The sequence below is a fragment of the Bombina bombina genome, chromosome 10 (genome assembly GCF_027579735.1).
Source record: "Bombina bombina isolate aBomBom1 chromosome 10, aBomBom1.pri, whole genome shotgun sequence".
Classification (NCBI taxonomy): Eukaryota; Metazoa; Chordata; class Amphibia; order Anura; family Bombinatoridae; genus Bombina; species Bombina bombina.
In genome coordinates, this window is record NC_069508.1 from 180,135,179 (window position 1) to 180,155,959 (window position 20,781).

At 37.3% G+C, this 20,781-nt stretch overlaps 1 protein-coding gene across 1 annotated transcript in view; it reads right to left on the reverse strand.

The window, feature by feature from the left end:
• Positions 1-526: 526 nt before the first annotated feature.
• PTCH2 (patched 2) overlaps positions 527-20,781 on the reverse strand; it is a 34,157-nt gene continuing 13,902 nt past the window's right edge. The window contains exons 3-24 of the mRNA XM_053693553.1: positions 20,364-20,553; positions 19,989-20,058; positions 19,518-19,609; positions 14,536-14,731; positions 14,129-14,250; positions 13,511-13,658; positions 11,669-11,800; positions 11,147-11,302; positions 10,964-11,056; positions 10,718-10,843; positions 9,732-9,850; positions 9,186-9,591; positions 8,774-9,086; positions 7,928-8,070; positions 7,387-7,567; positions 6,939-7,219; positions 6,336-6,473; positions 6,029-6,171; positions 4,340-4,439; positions 3,947-4,225; positions 2,752-3,253; positions 527-2,117 (exon numbers count right to left, since the gene is read on the reverse strand). Coding sequence (XP_053549528.1) covers positions 2,771-3,253; positions 3,947-4,225; positions 4,340-4,439; positions 6,029-6,171; positions 6,336-6,473; positions 6,939-7,219; positions 7,387-7,567; positions 7,928-8,070; positions 8,774-9,086; positions 9,186-9,591; positions 9,732-9,850; positions 10,718-10,843; positions 10,964-11,056; positions 11,147-11,302; positions 11,669-11,800; positions 13,511-13,658; positions 14,129-14,250; positions 14,536-14,731; positions 19,518-19,609; positions 19,989-20,058; positions 20,364-20,553 — 3,911 coding nt within the window. The 3' untranslated portion in view covers positions 527-2,117; positions 2,752-2,770. The remainder of the gene's footprint in view (positions 2,118-2,751; positions 3,254-3,946; positions 4,226-4,339; positions 4,440-6,028; positions 6,172-6,335; positions 6,474-6,938; positions 7,220-7,386; positions 7,568-7,927; positions 8,071-8,773; positions 9,087-9,185; positions 9,592-9,731; positions 9,851-10,717; positions 10,844-10,963; positions 11,057-11,146; positions 11,303-11,668; positions 11,801-13,510; positions 13,659-14,128; positions 14,251-14,535; positions 14,732-19,517; positions 19,610-19,988; positions 20,059-20,363; positions 20,554-20,781) is intronic.

The window sequence follows — 20,781 nt, forward strand, 5'->3', positions numbered from 1 at the left end:
AGTTGTTTATTTGTGGTACATATTGTCATCTGTATGATTTCACCAATGTTGCATGTGATTTTGGTATATATATATATATATATATATATATATATATATATATATATATATATATATATATATATATATATATATACTATATATATATATATATATATATATATATATATATATATATATATACTATATATATATATATATATATATATATATATATATATATATATATATATATACTATATATATATATATATATATATATATATATATATATATATATATATACACAGAGATAATAGTGTCAGCTATTTTTTGCATTCATTATTCAATTTAAAATAATTGGTTTGAAATGCCACAACCAAAATGTAGTCTAATAATTTATTTTTTTATTTTTTAGCATGTTAAGTGGCATTGTTGAAGGTGTCTCTTTTTTCCCCCTCAGATCTGGTCACCCCATGCTATCATCACCATTACGCGTTTCACAATATTAATTTAAAAAAAGCAAAATAAAACAGGACAACCAAGATAGATTTATATATAATATATATTTTACTCTTTAAAAATAAAACTTCAGTTGAATGGCTACTTCCTGTACAAACTACAAAAATAAAACTTTGTTCTTTTAATATAAATAATTTATATAGTACAGTGACATTTTGTACCAAGCTTTAATCCACAAAACAAACATAGAAACACACACAGACCCTCTATCTGCTGCTGGAGCCTGCGCGGCATTATATAGCAATTTTATGTGTGCTGAGCTGTGCTCCACACGCTCCAGCAGCAGAATAGAGCTTAATTATTTTATATTTAACACGTTAGAGAAGCTGCCATTGCAAAACAAACACAAATATACAACACACTAATAATAATAATAATAATTATATTATTAATAAAATAAAAACAACACAAATACTGTGTGTATCCCTTTAAAGGGACAATTATATAAATGTCCTAAAGGGACAGGGGATAAAAGGGTTAACTTTTTTCACAGCTAATATAGGGTGAAGGACATTAACCTCTTCAATGTTTGGCTTTATGGTAGTGATAGCATTAAAGGGGTTAATGAGACATATTGTAATAGATCTGTAGTGCTTGTGGCTTAAATTATAGAAATCGGCTCAAATCCAGGAAACGATCCGACTAATTTCAAATCATTTACCCATAGATTTTAAGGTTTCTGTTATAACTTCTAACAAAGAATTAAACAATAGTGTTATAATATAAAAAAATGTAAAAAAAATAACTTCCCTACATTTTGCTTTAAATTAGCTTACAAATTCACAAGTTCTGACTGAGTAAAAATGTGCTTCCTAAACAGATGAACATTATAGAATGTACTATGTAACCATAAGAACATTTGTAATTTGCATAGATGCAATTGAATGCAACTCATTATGGAAATGCAATACTATGTCCAAAGGGCAATTAGATTACGTATGTGTAATATAAATGATTTTGATTATGAGAACTTGGAACCAAGTGCATAACATACATACAAAAAAAGGCAAATTTACAGATTGCAGTAGATTTCTCTGAACATGGGTGACAGTAAAGATTCACTCGCTGCAATAAGACTTTTTTTCTTTTAACTTATATGCATGGAAACGTCTCTGACTTGTATAATTCTACATTCTTGTTGCTTTCACTTGGATATAACAGATAACACATCCCAGTTTCTAAACACAAAGGCACACTGCATTTTAAAAAGCCTCAGGTGAAAAGAAATTATCTTCGCCCTTGTATTTTTCTCAAACACTCCAGCACCGGAGAGGTTAATTAATAGCAGCAAAATTGTTTTAGTCCGGTTTGCGGTTTACATAATTATTTTTTTCTTTCATATGGGGATATTCTGACGCAGTATCCAGGAACATCCCCAAATTTACAGTACAAGATTATCAGCCTTTTAAATGTTTTGTTTGTTTTTTTTGTTTGTTTTTTTTTTGCTTCAATTTTTATATTAAAATATATAATATGAACAAAGTCTCTAATTTTTTAGATATAAAATATTAATATTATCACAATTAGTATTCTTTATTTTCTTTTAGACGATTCTGTTGGAGGGGTTCTGTACAGGGATATTAGCTTGTTGAAGAGCGGGTTCCTTAGAATTTCAACTGTAAAACAATAAAAAACAATAAAAGTTTAGATTCACTGATTATTATTTTTTTTGCTTATTTATTTTACAAACTAATAAAATCCTTTTAGTGTATGGCCCCCACTTGTTACAAAAGTATTAAAAGGATAAGATACCCTGAAACAATATAAATGTGGCACACACAAAAACAGAATACTGTACTAAAAAAAAATCAGTTAGCAGCTAATAAAAATGTCAAAAAAGTGTCACTGATGGGGTTTTCCCCTCCAAAAAAAGGTTAAAGGGGCATTTAAAGAGACAAGAAAGTAAAAAAATAAGCTTTCACAATTCAGACAGAGCAAGCAATTTTAAGAGGCTTTTTAATTTATATGTACTTTTGTTGTCAAATTTACCAAATTTATGTAGGCTTAGGAGCAGAAATGTAATACTGGGAGCTAGCTGGTGATTAGTGGCTACACATATGCCTCTTTTCACTGGCTCATGAGATGTGTCAGCTAGATTCCAGTAGTGCATTGCTGCTGTAGAGCAGACTTTAACCGTGTGCTTAACCCCCTTCATCAAAGTTGTAAAGTAACCTAGTTGTAGGAAGATTATCTCATATTTTGCTGATAAAGGTGTGTTCACATTTTCCAGTTAAATAAGCAGATATTTACCATTATGTGGGACACTGTCCTAGTGCTTTTCAGAGGTGGCATTTTGCCTTCTGTCTTGCTCCAAGTCTTCCAGCTCAAAAATCTCAGTAGGAGGCTTCGCTCTCCTTTTTGCCCACATAAATCTGTTATCCACACAGTCTTTTTCATTGTCCTCATAACCCTCATGGCTGTAAGCCTGTACTGCTCCTGGCAGAACGGGGAGCACGGCAACAGTCACTGAGGCTGTAGCTGTTACTGTTGTAACTGACCCATTAGGCAACGTAGCACAATAGGCTGGAGGTACAGTCCTGTGGCTCTGAGCCCTACTGTTGTGCTGAGCGCTAGAGAGGGGAGGCTTGTTAGTCCTTGTAGCCTCCTGTCTCCACCGTTCTCTTGGTTCCTGAAAGTCTTTTTGGCAGCTACTCCGGTATGTGTCAGTGGAAATACGCTCCTCATTTTTATTACAGTCCTGAGGATCCTTCTTTGCTGGTTCCTCTTGATTTCCTTTGCAGGTTTTCACCAACTGTGATAGATAAGGTATACAAATGACTCAGACCAGAAGCAAACTTCATATAATAAATCACAAAAAGCATCAAAGAGGGTTTGCTATATGAGCAATACAGATAAAACCTGGTGTTCTTTAAAATATATACAATTCTGAACATGTGTAAATCTCCCTAGAAGACTAAACAAGTGAGCAGGTAAGTGTAATTCTGGTATTTAATTACACATTAAAGGGACACTGTGGTAAACATTTTTCTATGTTTCTAAAAGAGGGCATTTCATATATGTCAGTTATTTGTATTCCCCATTTGCGTTTCGTACTTGCAGAAGTGGGTTCTTCTCCACCATTGAAGAAGACACACACACACATACATATATATATACACACACACACACTTTGTTATATTGACTTGTGGCTTGAATTGTGTTGTATTTATAGCAGTTTTGAAACACATTTTTTTTTTCTTAGAATGTTCCATTATAAGATTTTTTGTTCCATCCATAATCTGCCTGGAGTAAGCAAACTACTCTTAGCTTACAACACCACCCCACCCTTCATAAAGGAATCTAGTTAGTGTATTAGCAGAGACAGATAATGCCACTGCTTTGTTTGACTGATTTTAATGTAACAGGTCAGAAAACAGAATAACATTGAGTTATTTATATAGATGTATGTAAGAGAGGGTTAAGAGATTGTGTCTCAGGGACTTACCATGATTTTTGGGTATGAAGGGCTCTTGCTGGCCTCTAGTAGAATGTGTGAAGGTTTTGGGGGAATGATATATGGGCTGCGTTCATACAACTGGGGATCGTCTTCGTCCATTACTGACGTGGTTGTCTCAGAATAATATTCGGAAGAGTCCTCTGGGTCACTGAAGCCACCTTGGTTCTTAGCTTTGTGCCTCATAAAGAAGGAATGGTGATTGAGAGGTGGTGGGAGGGTCTCGGGAGATGGAGTAGGGAGACGGCTTCCATTATCTGTGGGTGTCACCTGGGGGGTGGGAAATATATATTTGAATACAGTTGTAGACAGCATAAAATATAAATTTAACTTAATTACCCACATCTATGCACCAACAGAAGAAAGTGCAGACTAGTGAATTACCTCAGCTGGGGGTCCAATAAGGGATAACAGAACAGGGAGCAAGACCAATCCGTTTAGCAGCCCCAGTATGGTAAGAATAGTCAATACTGCAAAGAAATACCTGCCGAGATAGAGAGACAAGCATTAAGGTAAATATGCAAATAAACATTTATGTGTTGCCAGAATCTGATGGAAAAGGAGTCAGAATCGTTTGGGTTTACTTGCTCACTAACTTAAAAGCTCTTCTTAGGCTTTAAGACTTTTTCAAGCACTACTTTTAAAATGTTGGGGTGCAAAGGGTGGCATCTACATGGAATTACCCCCCTGATGAAGTGGTTATTAAGAGGGTGGGTGAGCGGATTAATTGGTCTATGAAATATTTATATTATTTTTGTTCAGCTGATTTTAACTTTCAAGTTCACGTTAACTAACTAAAGCTCACAAGATGATGTAGTCTTAGGGAGAGCTCTGACAATAAACAGGCTAAGCTGAGTTAAGGGGACACTCCATGTGAGTTGTGTTTCCAGATTAGAAAGGCTTCAGGTGAGACATTAGTACTCTGCCCCCTGGGTCTCTGTGTCTATCAGAGCGGGTGCCCTGTTTCCTGAACTTTCCCCTCCTTCCCATTCATCCATTAAACCTTCATTCTGACCCTGAGGAGGAAGGGGGATGGGTGAAACTTGGAAGCTGTAACAGAGCACAGGATGGATGGAGAGGTGAAGGGAGAGTGAGAGTCCTTGGCAGAGCATTAAAAACAGAGCTCATGTGAGCACAACTGGGTCACCTGTTATGATTGGTTGATAAACCCGTTTATCTAATAATTCCTAAGGGTGGGTAATGCCTTCCCTGCAGCCCTGTCTGATAGCCTAGGGTTTAAACAAGGACATAAAAGGACCCCAAAATTATCCTTGATTTGAAAGGTGAAGGGGTTAACTGGACTAAATGCCAAGCTGTGACCCAGTATCATGCTTGTAAGCAAGATGTGATGTTTATGTTAGGTCCTATAATCTCTCCCATTGAGTGTTTAGTTTAGGAGGGGGCACAGGCGCAGGCCTGGGGGTTGGGGGTGGTGTCAGATCTCTGAACTAGTTCAGCTGTTTATAACAAACTCTGCACAGAACGTCTGTTTACATGAGGGATAGCTCTGCTATTTCCTGATCAGCCAGGACTTGCCTTCCTCCCTCCTCCCTCCTCCGCTAAACAGGACCTCCCACGTTGAAAGGAATGGGCTTGGAAGGGATTCAGAAACTGTGTCTCTTAAACAGCACATAGACTATCATCCCTCCCAAGCTCAGCTTACGACCCAGGAATCACTCAAAGCACAAATTGCGTCAAAGGGCTGTGGTTCTTTATATTTTAAATAATTGCTGTAACTCCTTCACTGCCTAAGAAGGAATCTGAATTTCACAAACTAAAAATCCCCTGGGATGGCTTGTAGTAGAGGATTTAATTAAAGAGTAATACAATATAGTTAGTGACACTAGCTTAGCTAGAAACAAATAAGACACCTTTCCTTATAGAACAGATGCAAATAATCTCGGGAGTCTTCTGATTTCCTAACCATCCTATTTAAAGCAGAGTTACATATATTCCCATCTGTTTGGCAAACGCATGAATGGTGGCTTAATATTCAGTGTGTGGGAGTTATGAAGATTAGAATACAGGTAAAAATATACAAACTGAGACATGGTTTTAAATCTGGTCTCATACCTTAAAATGAAGTCAAATTCGGATCCAGCAAGCATAAGCACCCCAAGAAGAGTAGAAATGGCGCCATCCAGAACCGGAGCAAACATGTGCTCAAGGGCAAGGACTGAGCGCTGGTTCCGGTCTCCAATAGCTGTGAGAAATCCCTATAGAAAGAAGAAAAAAGCGTTGAAGCTTTTCCATCTACATAGTGAAATATTTCTAGAATATTCCGTATATAGTTGTTATATACTGTTGGCTATTAACAAGCTAGTTACAAAAAGATGGTTCTAAAAAAGAGTGATCTAGGTGTCATTTAAAGGTCACTTACCAAGGCTACATGGACGGTGAATTCCACGCCAATTCCTACAGATGCGATGAGTATCACCACAGGGATGGCACTAAGTTTAATGCCGATAAGACCCATGATCCCAAACAGTTCTACTGTCATCATGGCAAGGATGAATACCTATTGTCAAAAAGAACACATATTAAAGGACAACTAAAGTCACAATTAAACTATCATGATTCACAATTTGAAACAACTTTCTAATTCACTTCCATTATCTAAAAGTGCATAGTCTGTTTTATATGCACACTTTTTGAAGCACCAGCTCTTACTGAACATGTTCAAGATTCACAGAACATATATGCAATTTGTGATTAGCTGATGGCTGTCATATGAGACAGAGGGAAGTAAAATAAAACCAATTTTGAAATGTATCAGAAAAAAATCTACTGTTCATGAAAAATTCAAACTAAGAGTTTTTGCATTGTCTTTTTATTATGCATGTATTGCTTATGCTATTCTACTGTGTTTAGTGATCCTTTAAACATTTCACTCTACTGGTATTTCAATTATCATTCAACATCATCACTAGGTGCAACAACTGGTGCACAGCAGTAACTTTAATACTTCAAAGCCAATACTTACAATGATGCCAGCAGTCCAGGGGTTAAGAAGAAGGATGGCACAAACGAAGAATGTGCATGCAAGCACAATGCTGATGGCCAACAGAAACCAATGCCGTAGTCCAATGTACTGCTCCCAAAAAAGGAAGGGGTATCCACTTGGGTAACTGTAGACTCCTTGCTTGGCGAACTCATCACACACAGAGCGCACACTCTCAATGGCCTCAATGAAATCTGATGTCTGGCGAAGGCCGTTTAGGTAAAATGGGAATTGGGCAAACTCAATGGGTTCTGAAGCTGGGACTGTAAAAAAAAAAAAGCAGAGGGTAACTAAAATAATCTAATTCTATAGTGATCTAAGTTAATCTACCTCTAAGCACAGATGTCAAGTTATAGTTTACTATTTAATGAGAAGTGAGAATTTGTGATAATAGATTCTGCACATTTAGTGCCAGAACACTATAACTTACTTCTCAAGTTCTCTCCAGTGGTATCATATCTGTCGTGTATCCATTCAGGTGGCTGAGGGTAGATATTTGCCTGGGACGCGGCATAGCCCAGTGGGTCATTGCTGACCCAGACAGTCAAATAGATGTAGAAAGCATCTTGTGGGATAAATCCCTTCTCATCCACCAATCTCCGGCTTGTCAACTGTCCAAGAGAAAACGTCAAAACATAAGCATGTTACTGACAGCAGCAAGATTTGTATGCATATGACTGTGTATATATTTAAATGCAAGGTAAGGTGGTTGTAGAATAAACTGAGGCTGTACACAGGTGCTCATAACCGTACCATAACATTTTACAAGATATCCTATTTATATATATATATATATATATATATATATATATATATATATATATATATATATATATATATATATATATATATATATATATATGTGTATTTATCTGCAGCAGTTGGCTCCAGAGAAACCTATATTAAAAACCTGTATATTGTAATGTTTTGTATTGATTCCTCAAGTTGCTACGTGTACACAGGCTACACACCTGGTTGAAATTAAAGGGTTCTTTCTTGTTCCCAGTCTGAATAAGCAGTTTGTATGCCAGTATGCCGTCCTCTGTTCCATTCTTGTAATTCTCGCGAGTGATGTGACCTGACTCCCAATCCTTGTCAAAAGCTGCCTGCAGACCTAAAACAACATAAAGAAAATGAGGTGAATAGAGGAAACAAAGGAACATTTTCTAAATTTCGGACATGTTTATATAGTTCTGCATCATCAATCTGTGCTATTACTTTGTAAGTTATTAAAGTAAACCAAACACTAGGTGCTCTCAAGACCAATAAATACATTGCATACATAGGTTCCACTTCACTAATCTAAAGACTTGACAGCAACCTGCAAACATACACAGATGTCAACTGTAAATAATATGTACAAAGATCATATTCTGTCTCATGGTTTTATTTTAGCTTGTGTGTTTTCTTTTATTCCGAGTTAAGATTTATGGAATTTTTGCATATTTTTGCTCACGTGGCTATTTTAAAAGTCAGATCTCTTAATTTTCAAAGCAAAACTGTTGGAACCCAGACCATCAAGTCTACACTCCAAAATAAATATGGTTGTTCAAGAACTATTTGAAAATGTTATTGAACTGAAGCGTATTGGCAGTGCTGATAGACCACCGGAATTTTCTCTATGGGGAGATTGAATCAGACAAGATTGAATGTTGCCAAACCAGAGATCCCTAAAAAGGGAGAAGGATGTTTGTCTGAGTCTACCACCTCAAAAATAAAGTCAAGTAATTTTGAAGAGTCCGTTTTTCCTTAGCAAGAGAAACGTAGATACCCAAGTCAGTACAACAGTAATTAAATTAAACACTAATTAGACTCACCTCTCAGCCAGTCCTGAAAATAGTGAAGCCACATTTTTGGCAATTCCCGTTCCTCTTCACGCACAACATACTTGACAGAGTCAAAGGCCTCATGAAGGTCATACAGAGACTCCTGGGCTTTGGGATAATCAAACCCTCCCTTGGTAACAATGAACATGTTGTAAAAAGAGAAGTACTTGAACTGGGCTGAAATGAAGTTGTATTCCTTGGTTTCTCTAGGGATGATGTCTGTCAGGTAGAGCCCATCATGGACCATGGTGGTACCATATAGCCCAAGACCCAATAGAGCCATGAAGAGAGCCACAACAATACCCTGTAAATAAACATTACAATGTAAGTAACAGGATGAAATGTTATTAACACTGACTTGGCACATGTGACACATCTCCTCCAGTATGGTCATAGCAATTACCTTGGTTTCTGCTTTGAGAAGCAATGGGGCATACTTCTCCCTAGCAAAGTCAGAGAGGCTCCATTTTAGAAAGGGCAGCGGAACACATTCTCTCCTTCCTTTGTTTTCATCTAGCTGAGCCAGTAGATCCCGAGTGGAGCTGGAGGAAGTGAATACTTGAGAGCCCAGAGGATCCGCCGTAGGCACAATAACAGATGGGGAAGTTGAGATCTGAGAGGTGGGAGGCAGGATGGTTACAATGTGGTGGCCTGATGGGTCACACTGGGTGAAGGCCTGGACAGTGGTGGTTATATGGGTGCTGGTTGTGATGGTGGGATTTCCATATGATGAGGGGTGATAAGTGTGGTTATCGTTGGCATCAGCAAACTCTTGAGGCTGGATCTGGATGACTCGGGATGAGCATGGGCTTCATAAATAAATAAATAAATAAATTATTGAAAAGATTTATCAAATAGAAGTTCAACAAAATCAGACATTTACACTAGTACATTTATCAATGCCATGTATTGTTTTAGAACAACGAGAAGATACTATAGGAATATCTACCTGTAGAAACAACAGAGAATGTCCAGTCTCTGATCCTCCCTTCGGTGAAGATCCAGGCTCAAGATGGCAGGAAATATTAATAGCACCATTGCAAAGTTGAACACAACAACTACGGCAGCCTACATGAAACAAAAAGGAAGGGAGTTATGTCCTGCTGACTGCCCGGGTATTATTCTGTGTTAAAAAAACCAAACAGTTAAGGAATCTTCATAGATCATAGAAAACCCTGAGCCTGCAGTATTCTAAGTAGTGATTGTTTCATCAGTGCATTTATATTTGTCCTTAAATTGCCACATCAAATAAGTAAATATAGATACAAAAGTAAGAAACTTATCAATAGTTATGTCCCTGAAAAGCAAAAAAATTGCTAAAAGACAGTTTTAAACACTTGTGTACATATGTTTTCTATGCAGATATTGTGCAATGCAGTGTTTGACTGCTGATATGTATTAAAAAAAATACTTTCATGCCCCTTAAAGTGGTAAACTGGTTTAAATTCCTGCTCTGCACTATGTCCATAGGTTATCTATCTCTGCATGTCACTGTAAATACTTTCCAACCTTATCACAAAGACCCCCCATAGAGTTGGGTAGAGATTTGTGCCCCCTACCCCCCCCCGTCAGTCCCCGAGGTGACGTATAAATGGATGTCAGGCCTTTGTACTTCTTTCACCTGAGCAGACCGCCCCCACACCAGGCCTATTTCTGCTGGTTTTACCTTTCACTGCCCCTCAGGGTCAGTGAATGAGTATGAGACTGGTGGATGGAGATGAACGATCCTAACTGACAGCATATGTTCTAGTATCACACAGTGGACCTCCCACACCAGCAGGAGAAGTGTCTGTGTATCTATTATAAATAGTGTCTATCCTTCAACCTTATGCTTCCCTGTGACTGCTGCAAAGCATTGTGTATCATAAGGGTTTAAAAGGAGTTAAAGAAATCCCCCTTAAGTATATTAGTTCTGATGAAATATGGCAGCCTTACCTGCAGAGAGAACGCCCGCAGGGCAGGGATGGGCACTAACGCAGCCAGGAAGAAAGCTACCATGTTATTGATAGATGTCAGTGCCACGCTGGTGCCTGTGCGTCTCAGACATTCACCTGTCCTCTCCTATTACAAGTGCAGAAAGAAACAAACATTTTAAAATATGATCTGCTTTATTTTACCGGCAGTGCAATCAAATCTTTGAAAACAAGCATAATGTACAACAGGGCGCCTGATCCTGCTCACCTTAAAGGGGGTACTCAAGCTGGTTTCTGTAAATGCGTGTGCGAGCAGGAACATGTCGTCTACGCCAATACCAAGGGCAAGGAAAGGCAGGACCTGCAGAGAAGGGAAAGGAAACACTTTGCAAACCATTGTGCTAAACTGGTGCACTATATAACTTTTGTCTGCCAAGAACAAGTGCCATACCTGAGTAGTAGCTGCATTGAAGGAGATACCCAGAAGAGAGCAAAGTCCAAGACCTGATGCCACAGAAAGTGCCACAAGGAGGACACCAGCCAGTCCCACCGCCCCTTGAGACTTAGAGCAGTCCCACCGCAGCATTGTGACGCAAGCATAAGCCAACTGCAAGAAAACATTCATATATAATCACACTGCAAGTGTAATTCCATGTTACTTTATTACATGTAACATTTAGATGGTCAATTACTGTTCCCTGTGCCACTGTTTCTACAGGGTTAATTTGTGTTTACAGATTCTAATCATAGGTTGAAATTATTAATAGTTAGAATTTATAAAGTATAAAAAAGTAGTTATTTTGAGTAGAGTTTATCAGATGTAAGGGTTGCCCACCCTAAAAAAACATGTCAACCGTATTGCTCTACGTTGTATCATTACCTTCAGTGGGGTCAATTAGTTCTAAATATGAATACTTATGGGAGGATTAAAGTTTCTGATCGCTAGCTTCATAACAACAAATATATACTGTACCATCAGCAAATATCCGCCGGCCACTCTGATGGCACTGATGTCGGAGAAAGACTTCATAATGTCATTCAGGGTGGTGGTGGAGAATGCGTGAATATCCTGGGATGAGTTTTGTGGGATTGACTGCTGAGCTTGCTGAGGAGAAGAGAATATTGTGTGAGAAATAAGGGGGTCATTAATATATAAATCATTTAATTATGCATAGAAACAAAACATTGTAATGAACCTTCTTTATTTATGTTGACCCTTGTTCATTTAATTTAAATGGACACTAAAGTCAACAAAGAATATAAAGAGAAATAAGTAAGTCTGATAATATAAGTCAATCAGAATGTTATTTTGTGTTTGTTTGTTTTATAAATTGCATAATCTCTCTGAATAAGGTAACTTTCATTTTGACTTTAGTGCCTGTTTAACTTGTTTGTTTTGGTTTTTTAACTGTCCAGGACAGACTATATGGGTGTATCCTACAGGATTCTGCAACATTCTACACAGAGATTGCTTGACAGGTATAAGAACTAATTTATATCTGACTTTAACTGGTCATGAAAGAGATAAGATAAACCATATTCAAGAAACTTTTGAAGGAGAGTGTGTGCAAAATAATTTCAGCTTTAAATGCTTTTAAAATATTTGATTTGAACATGTTTAACTGCTGACATATACTTTGCACATATAAAAACTGATAGTAATGTTGGTTTAATTGAGTCTAAATATACAGTCTCCCACTTGCACTAGAGAGATAGGAAGAAGTTGCTTCAACATTTTCCTTCACTCACTTTTAGCAGTGAAAACTCTTCATTAGTCCTTAAATGAACCATCTAAACAGACAATTTCTGTTTAAACCTCCAGGACGCTGGAATTAAATGGATGACAGGTATGTCTGTAGGCAGTTCCTATTCTATGAGGTCTTTCAGCGCAGGGGAAGGAGATTAGAGTTCATGCTGGGATCGGCCATTAATGGGAGGTTTTATTGCTGTTATCTGGGTATCGGGCTATACAGCTGAATTCAACACATTCTCTTTCCCTTTTCACCTCTTTTCTACCTTTTTCCCCCCACAAAATCTCCAATCCCTGAGTCCCTGACAACAAAGAGTGATGGCTGCAGATGCTGAAGGTCATATAGGGCAAAGGTTGGTTGAGGTCACCTGGTCTCTGGAGAAGGTTCAGCTCAGAAAGAGAATCAGGAAAACTACCCACCCCCACCCATTACTGCTGAAATTCCCTTTGCACTGTTTACAACAATCCCCCTGAATATAACTGGCCACTACATGTCACAATCTGCCCTGTATTATCTAACTGTAAGATGCTACACAAAACTATAACCCTTTTGTCTTTGAGCATAAAAAAAATATTTTAAAATGTATTAGTGTTTTTAAATAAAAAAATAATGTTCCTATTGTTTTATGCTTGTGAGGAGTGTCACTGTATGCATATAATGCACTGGGAGTTTTGCTGATCAGCCAGTGAGCAATCAGTCCTTAAGGACCAGTTGTATACAGGTACACACTTCCCAATATACATTTTTAGAGTTTGCTTCCATCTTATTTCTAATTATAGCTTTTAGTAATGTGGTTGCAATTAAATATTGATTCATGAATCACTGCCAACATTCCAAATAGCACCAACATTAACCTTAACAGATATCAATCATATAATCCAATAAGCATATTCTAGATTTTCAAAAATAAATGTTTATTTACTGTAATTTTGTTTAAAATAATACATTTCTAGACGATAAGATACCAAAGGGCATCTCTTTATAACCTGTAATTTAGCCTTATTTAAATTCCAGCCTCATCTAGAAGGACTTCAGCATTCACAGAACTTTCTTCTATTAATTACCTCCACAAACTTTCGCTGCCAGGACTCCAGAATCGCAGAAGCCTTCTCTTCATTCCAGTTGATATCATGAATCTCATAATCATCTTTAAAATGTTCATAAAGCTGCCCTGGACTCATCAGGAGGTACATGGTCTGGAGAGCTTCAGCACTAAAGAAAGCAGATACCGGTAATTACTATCAGAACCTCAAGGAGAACAGCATATAATTCTAATAGTAAAGGCAGATTCAAATGCAAAAATCACTAGAGCATGTCATTAATGTATTACTGACTCTACCTTACTACATGATTATCCCCTGCAAAAGGGCCCTAAGCACTGCTGTTCCTGAGCAGGACGCGGCATGTCATTGGAACCTACATGTGACTACCACACCTGATTGGCTCAGAGACCGTGTTCTGCTCTGGAACTTCAATTTGTTTAACATTTTTGCAAGGTTTAAACATAGCTACAGCTATTCAAAGCAAAAATGACATAACATATAAGACTTAATATTTAATTTAGAGTGTTGCTTTAATGTTCCTCAAAATGTATTTTACAATTTATTTTTATTTTTGAATAAATTCTTTTTTTTTTTTTTATTCCTATCCATCTAATTATTAAAGAGCTGGGTGCATCCTACCTCTTGAGATCGCCTTTTGTTCCTTTCACCATTCCTCCCAGTATCAGTTCCTTCTGCCAATACATGAATTTCTTGGAGAAACCATAACAGCCATTACGAAGTGTAGAAGGGATGTCTGGGTTCTAGAGGAGGAAACAAATAAAATTGTATTTAATACAAATTAAATTTAAAAAAATACATCAATTTTAGAGGAAATACCCCATTCTTTATTCTGCAAAAGCTCAATGCATTTAACTGTGTACAAAAACATAATTACTGTGACTAAGAAGACAATTATAGGCTCCAGTCTACTTATACTCTACTATAGGACACCGTCAGCCCATTTACACATATAGATGATAGTGGGGAACAAAGCAGAAGATGTCTACTGTAATATATACATCATAATGTACGTTAGGATAATTCACCTTTTTTGTCTTCTGGTTTGGAGAACTTTCAGGGCATTCAGGATTAAAGGGGTCAAGACACGGCCGTTCCATATATGCTTGTCCAACGTCTGCCTTGTCCAGCATGTCTTTGAAGCCATCCAAACTGGTAAACTGGCCCAACTCTTCCATTAACTGAATTGGGTCAAGGTTAGTCCATTGGATGTCTGGTCTTCCCCTGCAAGGAACACATGATTCATTTTACCTCTATCTAACTTGATTATCTAGTCATACAAATAATCAGTTTGCTGAGGTTAAAGAGACACTCAACTAGAAAGATAACTTAAAGGGACAGTCTACTTTAAAAATGTTATTGTTTAAAAAGATATATAATCCCTTTATTACCCATTCCCCAGTTTTGCATAACCAACACGGTTATATTAATACACTTTTTACCTCTGTGATTACCTTGTATCTAAGCCTCTTTTGACTGCCCCATCACATGGCTATTTATTTATTATCTATTGACTTACATTTTAGCCAATCAGTGCAGTGTCAGCCACAACTCCACGGGGGTGAGCACAATGTTATCTATACGGCACACATGAATTAGCAGTCTCTTGTGAAAAGCTTATAATAAAAAGCATGTGATACGAGGCTGTCTTTAGTGGCTTAGAAACAGGCAGACATTTAGAGGTTTAAATGTTATAAAGGATATTAATATAACAATGTTGGTTGTGCAAAGCTAGGGAATGGGTAGTAAAGGTGTTATATATATTTTAAACAATAACAATTTTGGTGTAGACTGCCTCTTTAATCTCACCTAATGGCTATCCATTTATTGGCTGCTCCATCCTATGGTCATTTTAATATTCTGACCCTCTTTATTCTGCTCTTAAAATGCACTCCAAGTTGTCCAGCATTGGTGACCTCAGAATAAAGCAGTTTAAACAATTATAGGGTGCAGCAATCACTTATGGATTACCCGAATAATAGATATCAATTAAGTTAACTTTCATTTAGTGTCTCTCACAGATCGAAATGAAAAATATATAATGCAATTAATGACCCAGAAGCACAAGAATTTCCTGCTACACAGTACCTAGGAAACCTAATAAGATGGTCAGCTAAATACTGAGAATAAATCCTTTTTACAATAAACACACAGGTATACTGTTTACCAACACCTGGAACCTTGAGCTCGTAAAGTTATAAATCCAAAATCCTTGTTAGACTTTAAGAAAAAGGCTGAATACCCCCATCACTTAACCCTTGCCTGCCAGGGAGTACTTTCTATAAAATGTCTTTGTTATTTGAATTCTTTTGATTGGCACTTTCTCCCCGTTCACCTCCTTATCTGTGTTGTTCCTGGGGGCCGCATCTCCCCTTAACCAGCGAGGCGTGCCAGATGCTGAGCAAAAGAGCATGTATTATCCTGTTACACAGGGGAACAAAGCCGTCTGCTTCCATTTCTTCGGTGTACAGCGCAAGTCAGGGCAATTAACAACAACTTGGTAACATCTTGATAGGCCAAAGAGCCCAGCGTGGAAGGCAAGGCAAGAGCTGAGTGAACGCAAGGTAAGAGTAGGTTTTGATGCAACAAGAATCACCAGTCTCTCCCCAATCACCTGAATGTTTACATTTATTCCTATTAGCTGACTGTCCTGAATGCCAAGTGATGTAAGATCAATACATATATATTTAAAAAAATAATAATAGTAATAATTTGAATTTTACAAGTATGGGCACTAAAGTTCCTAACCAGAATATAGCGTAATGATAACACCTTTTTATCACAGTAAGAGGGGCTCTTGTCTTTGGTCAGAGACTAGAAGGTTCATGGTCAATGTGAGCCAATGTCTTTAGAAATGCTTCAAAGAAACAAATGTCTTAGAAACATATAAAGAAAGGTAGGAACAGAAAGCAGAATATCCATATGCTATACACAACATATATTTTATAAACGTTCATATATATAACTCTGTAAAATGGTTTCCCTTTCAACCTAAACAATTAGTATTCCAAAGGATTCTGGGAACTCTCGTGTCAGTGCTATATGTATGATTTTGCCAATCTACAAGTCATTTAAATGATAGATAAATAGATGATACATAGATAGATAGATAGATAGATAGATAGATAGATAGATAGATAGATAGTCTGTCTGTAAGATTTATTTTGAAGGCTAAACCTCTAGTCTATGGGTAAATCAGGTGCTTAACAACAATCTAAGGGATTCCATATCTGTACCAGTAAACAGACACCAAAAGTGGATACAAAAGGGTTAAGGCAAAGCAAATGAAATGATCTTATTAAGAGGGGCAGCCATGCCTAGGTAGGGCCCCCCAAACAACAAGCAATAGAGGATAGGGGTCCCTGCTTCCCCTCTCCAGTAGCTGGGAAACTCAGAATTCTACTCTTGCAAAGGATGTGATGACCCCATATAACAAGTTCTGTGTTTTCTCAAGCCCCCTGATAAAGGGAGGTGAAAGAAGGGGGAGGGGGTGAGAAAGGGTAAGAGTACAGAAGAAAAAAGAAAAGAAATGAGAGAGGTGAGAGCTGAGGAGGGGGGAATTAAGTCTCTTTTACTGAGTACCCATCATCCAAAACATCCCCAAGCAGGGAGTGGGGAAAAAAAACCAACCTGCAAACATTTTGTGAAACATCACATGACTGAAACTTCAAGAAGAATTGTTAAGATTTTTGTTTTATTTAAAAAAAAAAAAAAAAAAAAATCGACCTCTCTACTAAATAAAAATCTGAAGGACAAACAAAAAAAGGGACACACACATACAAAATCAGTATAGCGGGTGGGGGGGGTGAGCTTACATAGTGCAGTGCAATAATTCATTAAATCTGGCTAGAAACGAGGCTGATTCTTCCAGATTCCCACATACCAAGCGGCTGGCAGTTGCTTCCACAGTGAAGCCTCTTTATCTGCCTTTTTTTGCTTCACTGAGCCAACTCAAGGCTTTTGTTTTTTGCACACATTGCAACCCCTTTGTTGCACAGCGTCTCCCTCTGCCTCTCTTTGCTAAAAAGAGGGAGAGATCCCCTAAGCTAAACTGCATCTGGAGGGGAGACAGCCTGCAAGACTGAGTTTCCCCAAAACCTGGTATCAAGGAGGTAGATCCACCTGCAAGTACACAGGTGCGGACATATGTTCATTTAAAAAAAAAAAAAAGTCTTCACTGCCCGTTCAGCTAAAAATTGTTGCTTTGGACTCTAAATCCATCTGTCAAAATATTGTGCTGTTATGTGAGACAGCACTTCCCAATTATCCACAAAACAGCAACATTCTACAATTTCAAAAATCAGTCTATTGACTGTTAACCTCTTGACTGCCAGAGTGGGCAGCATCACACCTCTAAATCAACGTGTTAAAATAATCTGCTAAATTAAAAAAATTATTAATTATATATTAATTAGAATAATTATTATTTTGTTTAAAAAAAATAGACAACAATTCTCAGTGTTTTAAAAAACTAATGCCAAACTAAAAGTCCTGTTCAGCCTCTCTGGTCCCCTGTATTTCTCTTCTGGTTCTCATTTCCCCCCTCTCTGTTTTACAGTCCTTTATTCCATCAGCGGTCTGAATAATGCCAGCATTTCAATTTGTTTAGCAACTCACAGCATTTACAGGATCATTAACATTAGAATGTGCCCAGTTACCATTTGCTGACAATGCAGGAGCTCAGCTTGGGCCCCATATACATAAACACACTTGTAAACAGAAAGAATGGGCGCTATTGTCTGTGTTTTCATCTTCTATTCGCTCTCCATCCCCCCCACCCCATGCTCATACCCGCCCCTCACCAAATCTCTCGGCTGCTTTACCCTTCCAAGCCGAAATCCCTACTCCCTTGGCCTTAATAGAAACATAATTACATGAAGGGTGAGCACGACCGGTATGAGGACAAGCCTAGAATGGACACAGTGACACTACTTATAACAGGACAGACAGCTAAAGACTTGAGTTTTATGGCAAGGAGAAGCCAACACTTTCTTTTTTATTTTCACAGTAGCAACTGAGGATGCAGATGTCTGAGTTCTATTTAGTTCATTTTCTTGACAAAACAGAGCAAAATGGTTACCTAGCAGTCCTCATTATTGTATAACCATAGCCATCATTATGTGCTTATAATAGGTTTATGCCCCCTTCGCCCCAAAAAAAAAGATTCTGTAGCAAATCATCAGTCCAGAGTAAGTATGGACATTACTCCTGCACCAAGAATCTGGTGACCACAAAAGAACTGCAATAGTCATGTCTGGTTTGGTATTAAAGGCACTGATTTTCTGATTCTCATCAGGTGTGGTGATTGCACAACCCGGCCAATTACTAGCTGTGTTCTGCAGAGGAAATTATGGTTTTCATTTACCTGGTTTTTTTTACTCTAGAAATTAAGCAGACCTCTTTATTTATTAATTAAAGTGAATGTCAATGTTGATGCTAAAGTGGCCGGATTTTAATAATTTGATTAAAAACAGGGACACTTTAATTCATCAAAATTTACATTTCATTCGTGTTGTGAAAAAAAACTTACCTTTTAATCTTCACAGCAGCTCCAGCTTCCTCCGGTCGTTGCAAGCCATTTCTGATGTCAGAAATTATGGATAGGTCATCCTCCAATCACGGTTTCCCCCACGGGGGAATCTTTGTCTGACTCAACGCCGTGATTGGAGGAAGCCAGATTCCTCATTTTAGACCCAGGAAGAGGCTTTGCGATGGGTGGAGGAAGCTGGAGCTGCTGTGAAGTTTAAAAGGTAAGTTTTTTTTTTTTCACAACAGGAGTGAAATGTAAATTTTGATGAATTAAAGTGCCCCTGTTTTTAATCAAATTCTTAAAAACCGGGCACTTTAGCATCAAAATTGACATTCACTTTAAAGTAAAAAACAATTTGAAACATAAATGGTAATATCTTAAATACTTGCTGTGTTATCCATCTCATAGAAATATTAATAAGAATAGTTGCTAGAAGTTTATGAAACATTTAATAAATGTGACAAAATAAAAATGACTTACGGAAGATATGCAGATCCTCCTTGAAGTTGAGCGCCTTCCCAGAAACAATCCAGAGGGGTAATGATCACGCAGGGGAAAAGCTTTTCAATCATCTACAAGAAGGAACAAAAACATGAAGTCATTACATTTTGCCTATAGGATTGTAGTTCTCTTTACATTTTTTTGTACTGTAATTGTGCTTAAATTGTCCATTTGTTTGCATAATTTAAACATGGAATGCTCAATATATAGATTAAGGAACATGAGAGTGTATTAATACTATTTTTGAATAGTATGTCTATAAACTCAATGCACTGTAATTTTGACTGCACATCCATGTTTATAAGCACATTTTATTGACCACGACCACCATATATTACTACGTTACTACTCCCCCTATGAGCACTTTAATGTCACTACATCTCATATATGCCAAAATATACACCTTTCTTCGAATACATATCCCAATTTTAAAATTAAAAGAAAAATTACCCGCTCAATCATCCCATTCTCTATTATTGGAACTCCAGACTTGTAGCAAATCTTGTTCAGGTCCCATGATCTATAGGAAAAAAAGTAATGATTAATAAAACATTAGGGGATAATAACCAAAATGAAACTCAGACCTTATATGAAACAATTTGCCAATAAGATATCTTCACCTGCCATGTTTATACTTTAAAGTCAGCATAACTGCCAAGCAAAATGCTGCATTATCTTATATGGTCATCCATATAATATACAAATTTTTCATAGTATAACAGTGAGTGTACACTCATACAGATTTGACTCAAGCTTTTATTTAATAAAGCAATATCCACAGCCACTCTGATCTGGATCAATGTTTTGAGGTTCTGAGTTACTTACTTTCCAAACATGGACACTTGAACCTTGCTGGCAGCTAGAGACGCTTTCAAGTGAAGAAACAAAGCCTCTTGAGTCAAGATGTTTTCTCCTTCCTTCTTCGGTGTCTGGATTAGCATTTGTGATGTGTATACAAATTCTTCCCCAAGTTTCTCCTTCGTGTAGCGGAGCTCATGGCTAACTCTACTTCCAGCTGTAGAAAGAAAAATTGGGAATAAGGTCGTAAAGTATCTGGGAAAAGTTTAATCACTCCAGATATTTAACAGCTACATTTGTGGACAAACATAATAAGTCATTTAATGGAAACCAAAGTTCTAGAAACTCAATGTTTCACAGGTGCATTAATCAGATATTTGCTTATTATCAACCTGGTGCCATCTTTATACAACTATTAGGAATAAAAACTTAGAATATAGATAGG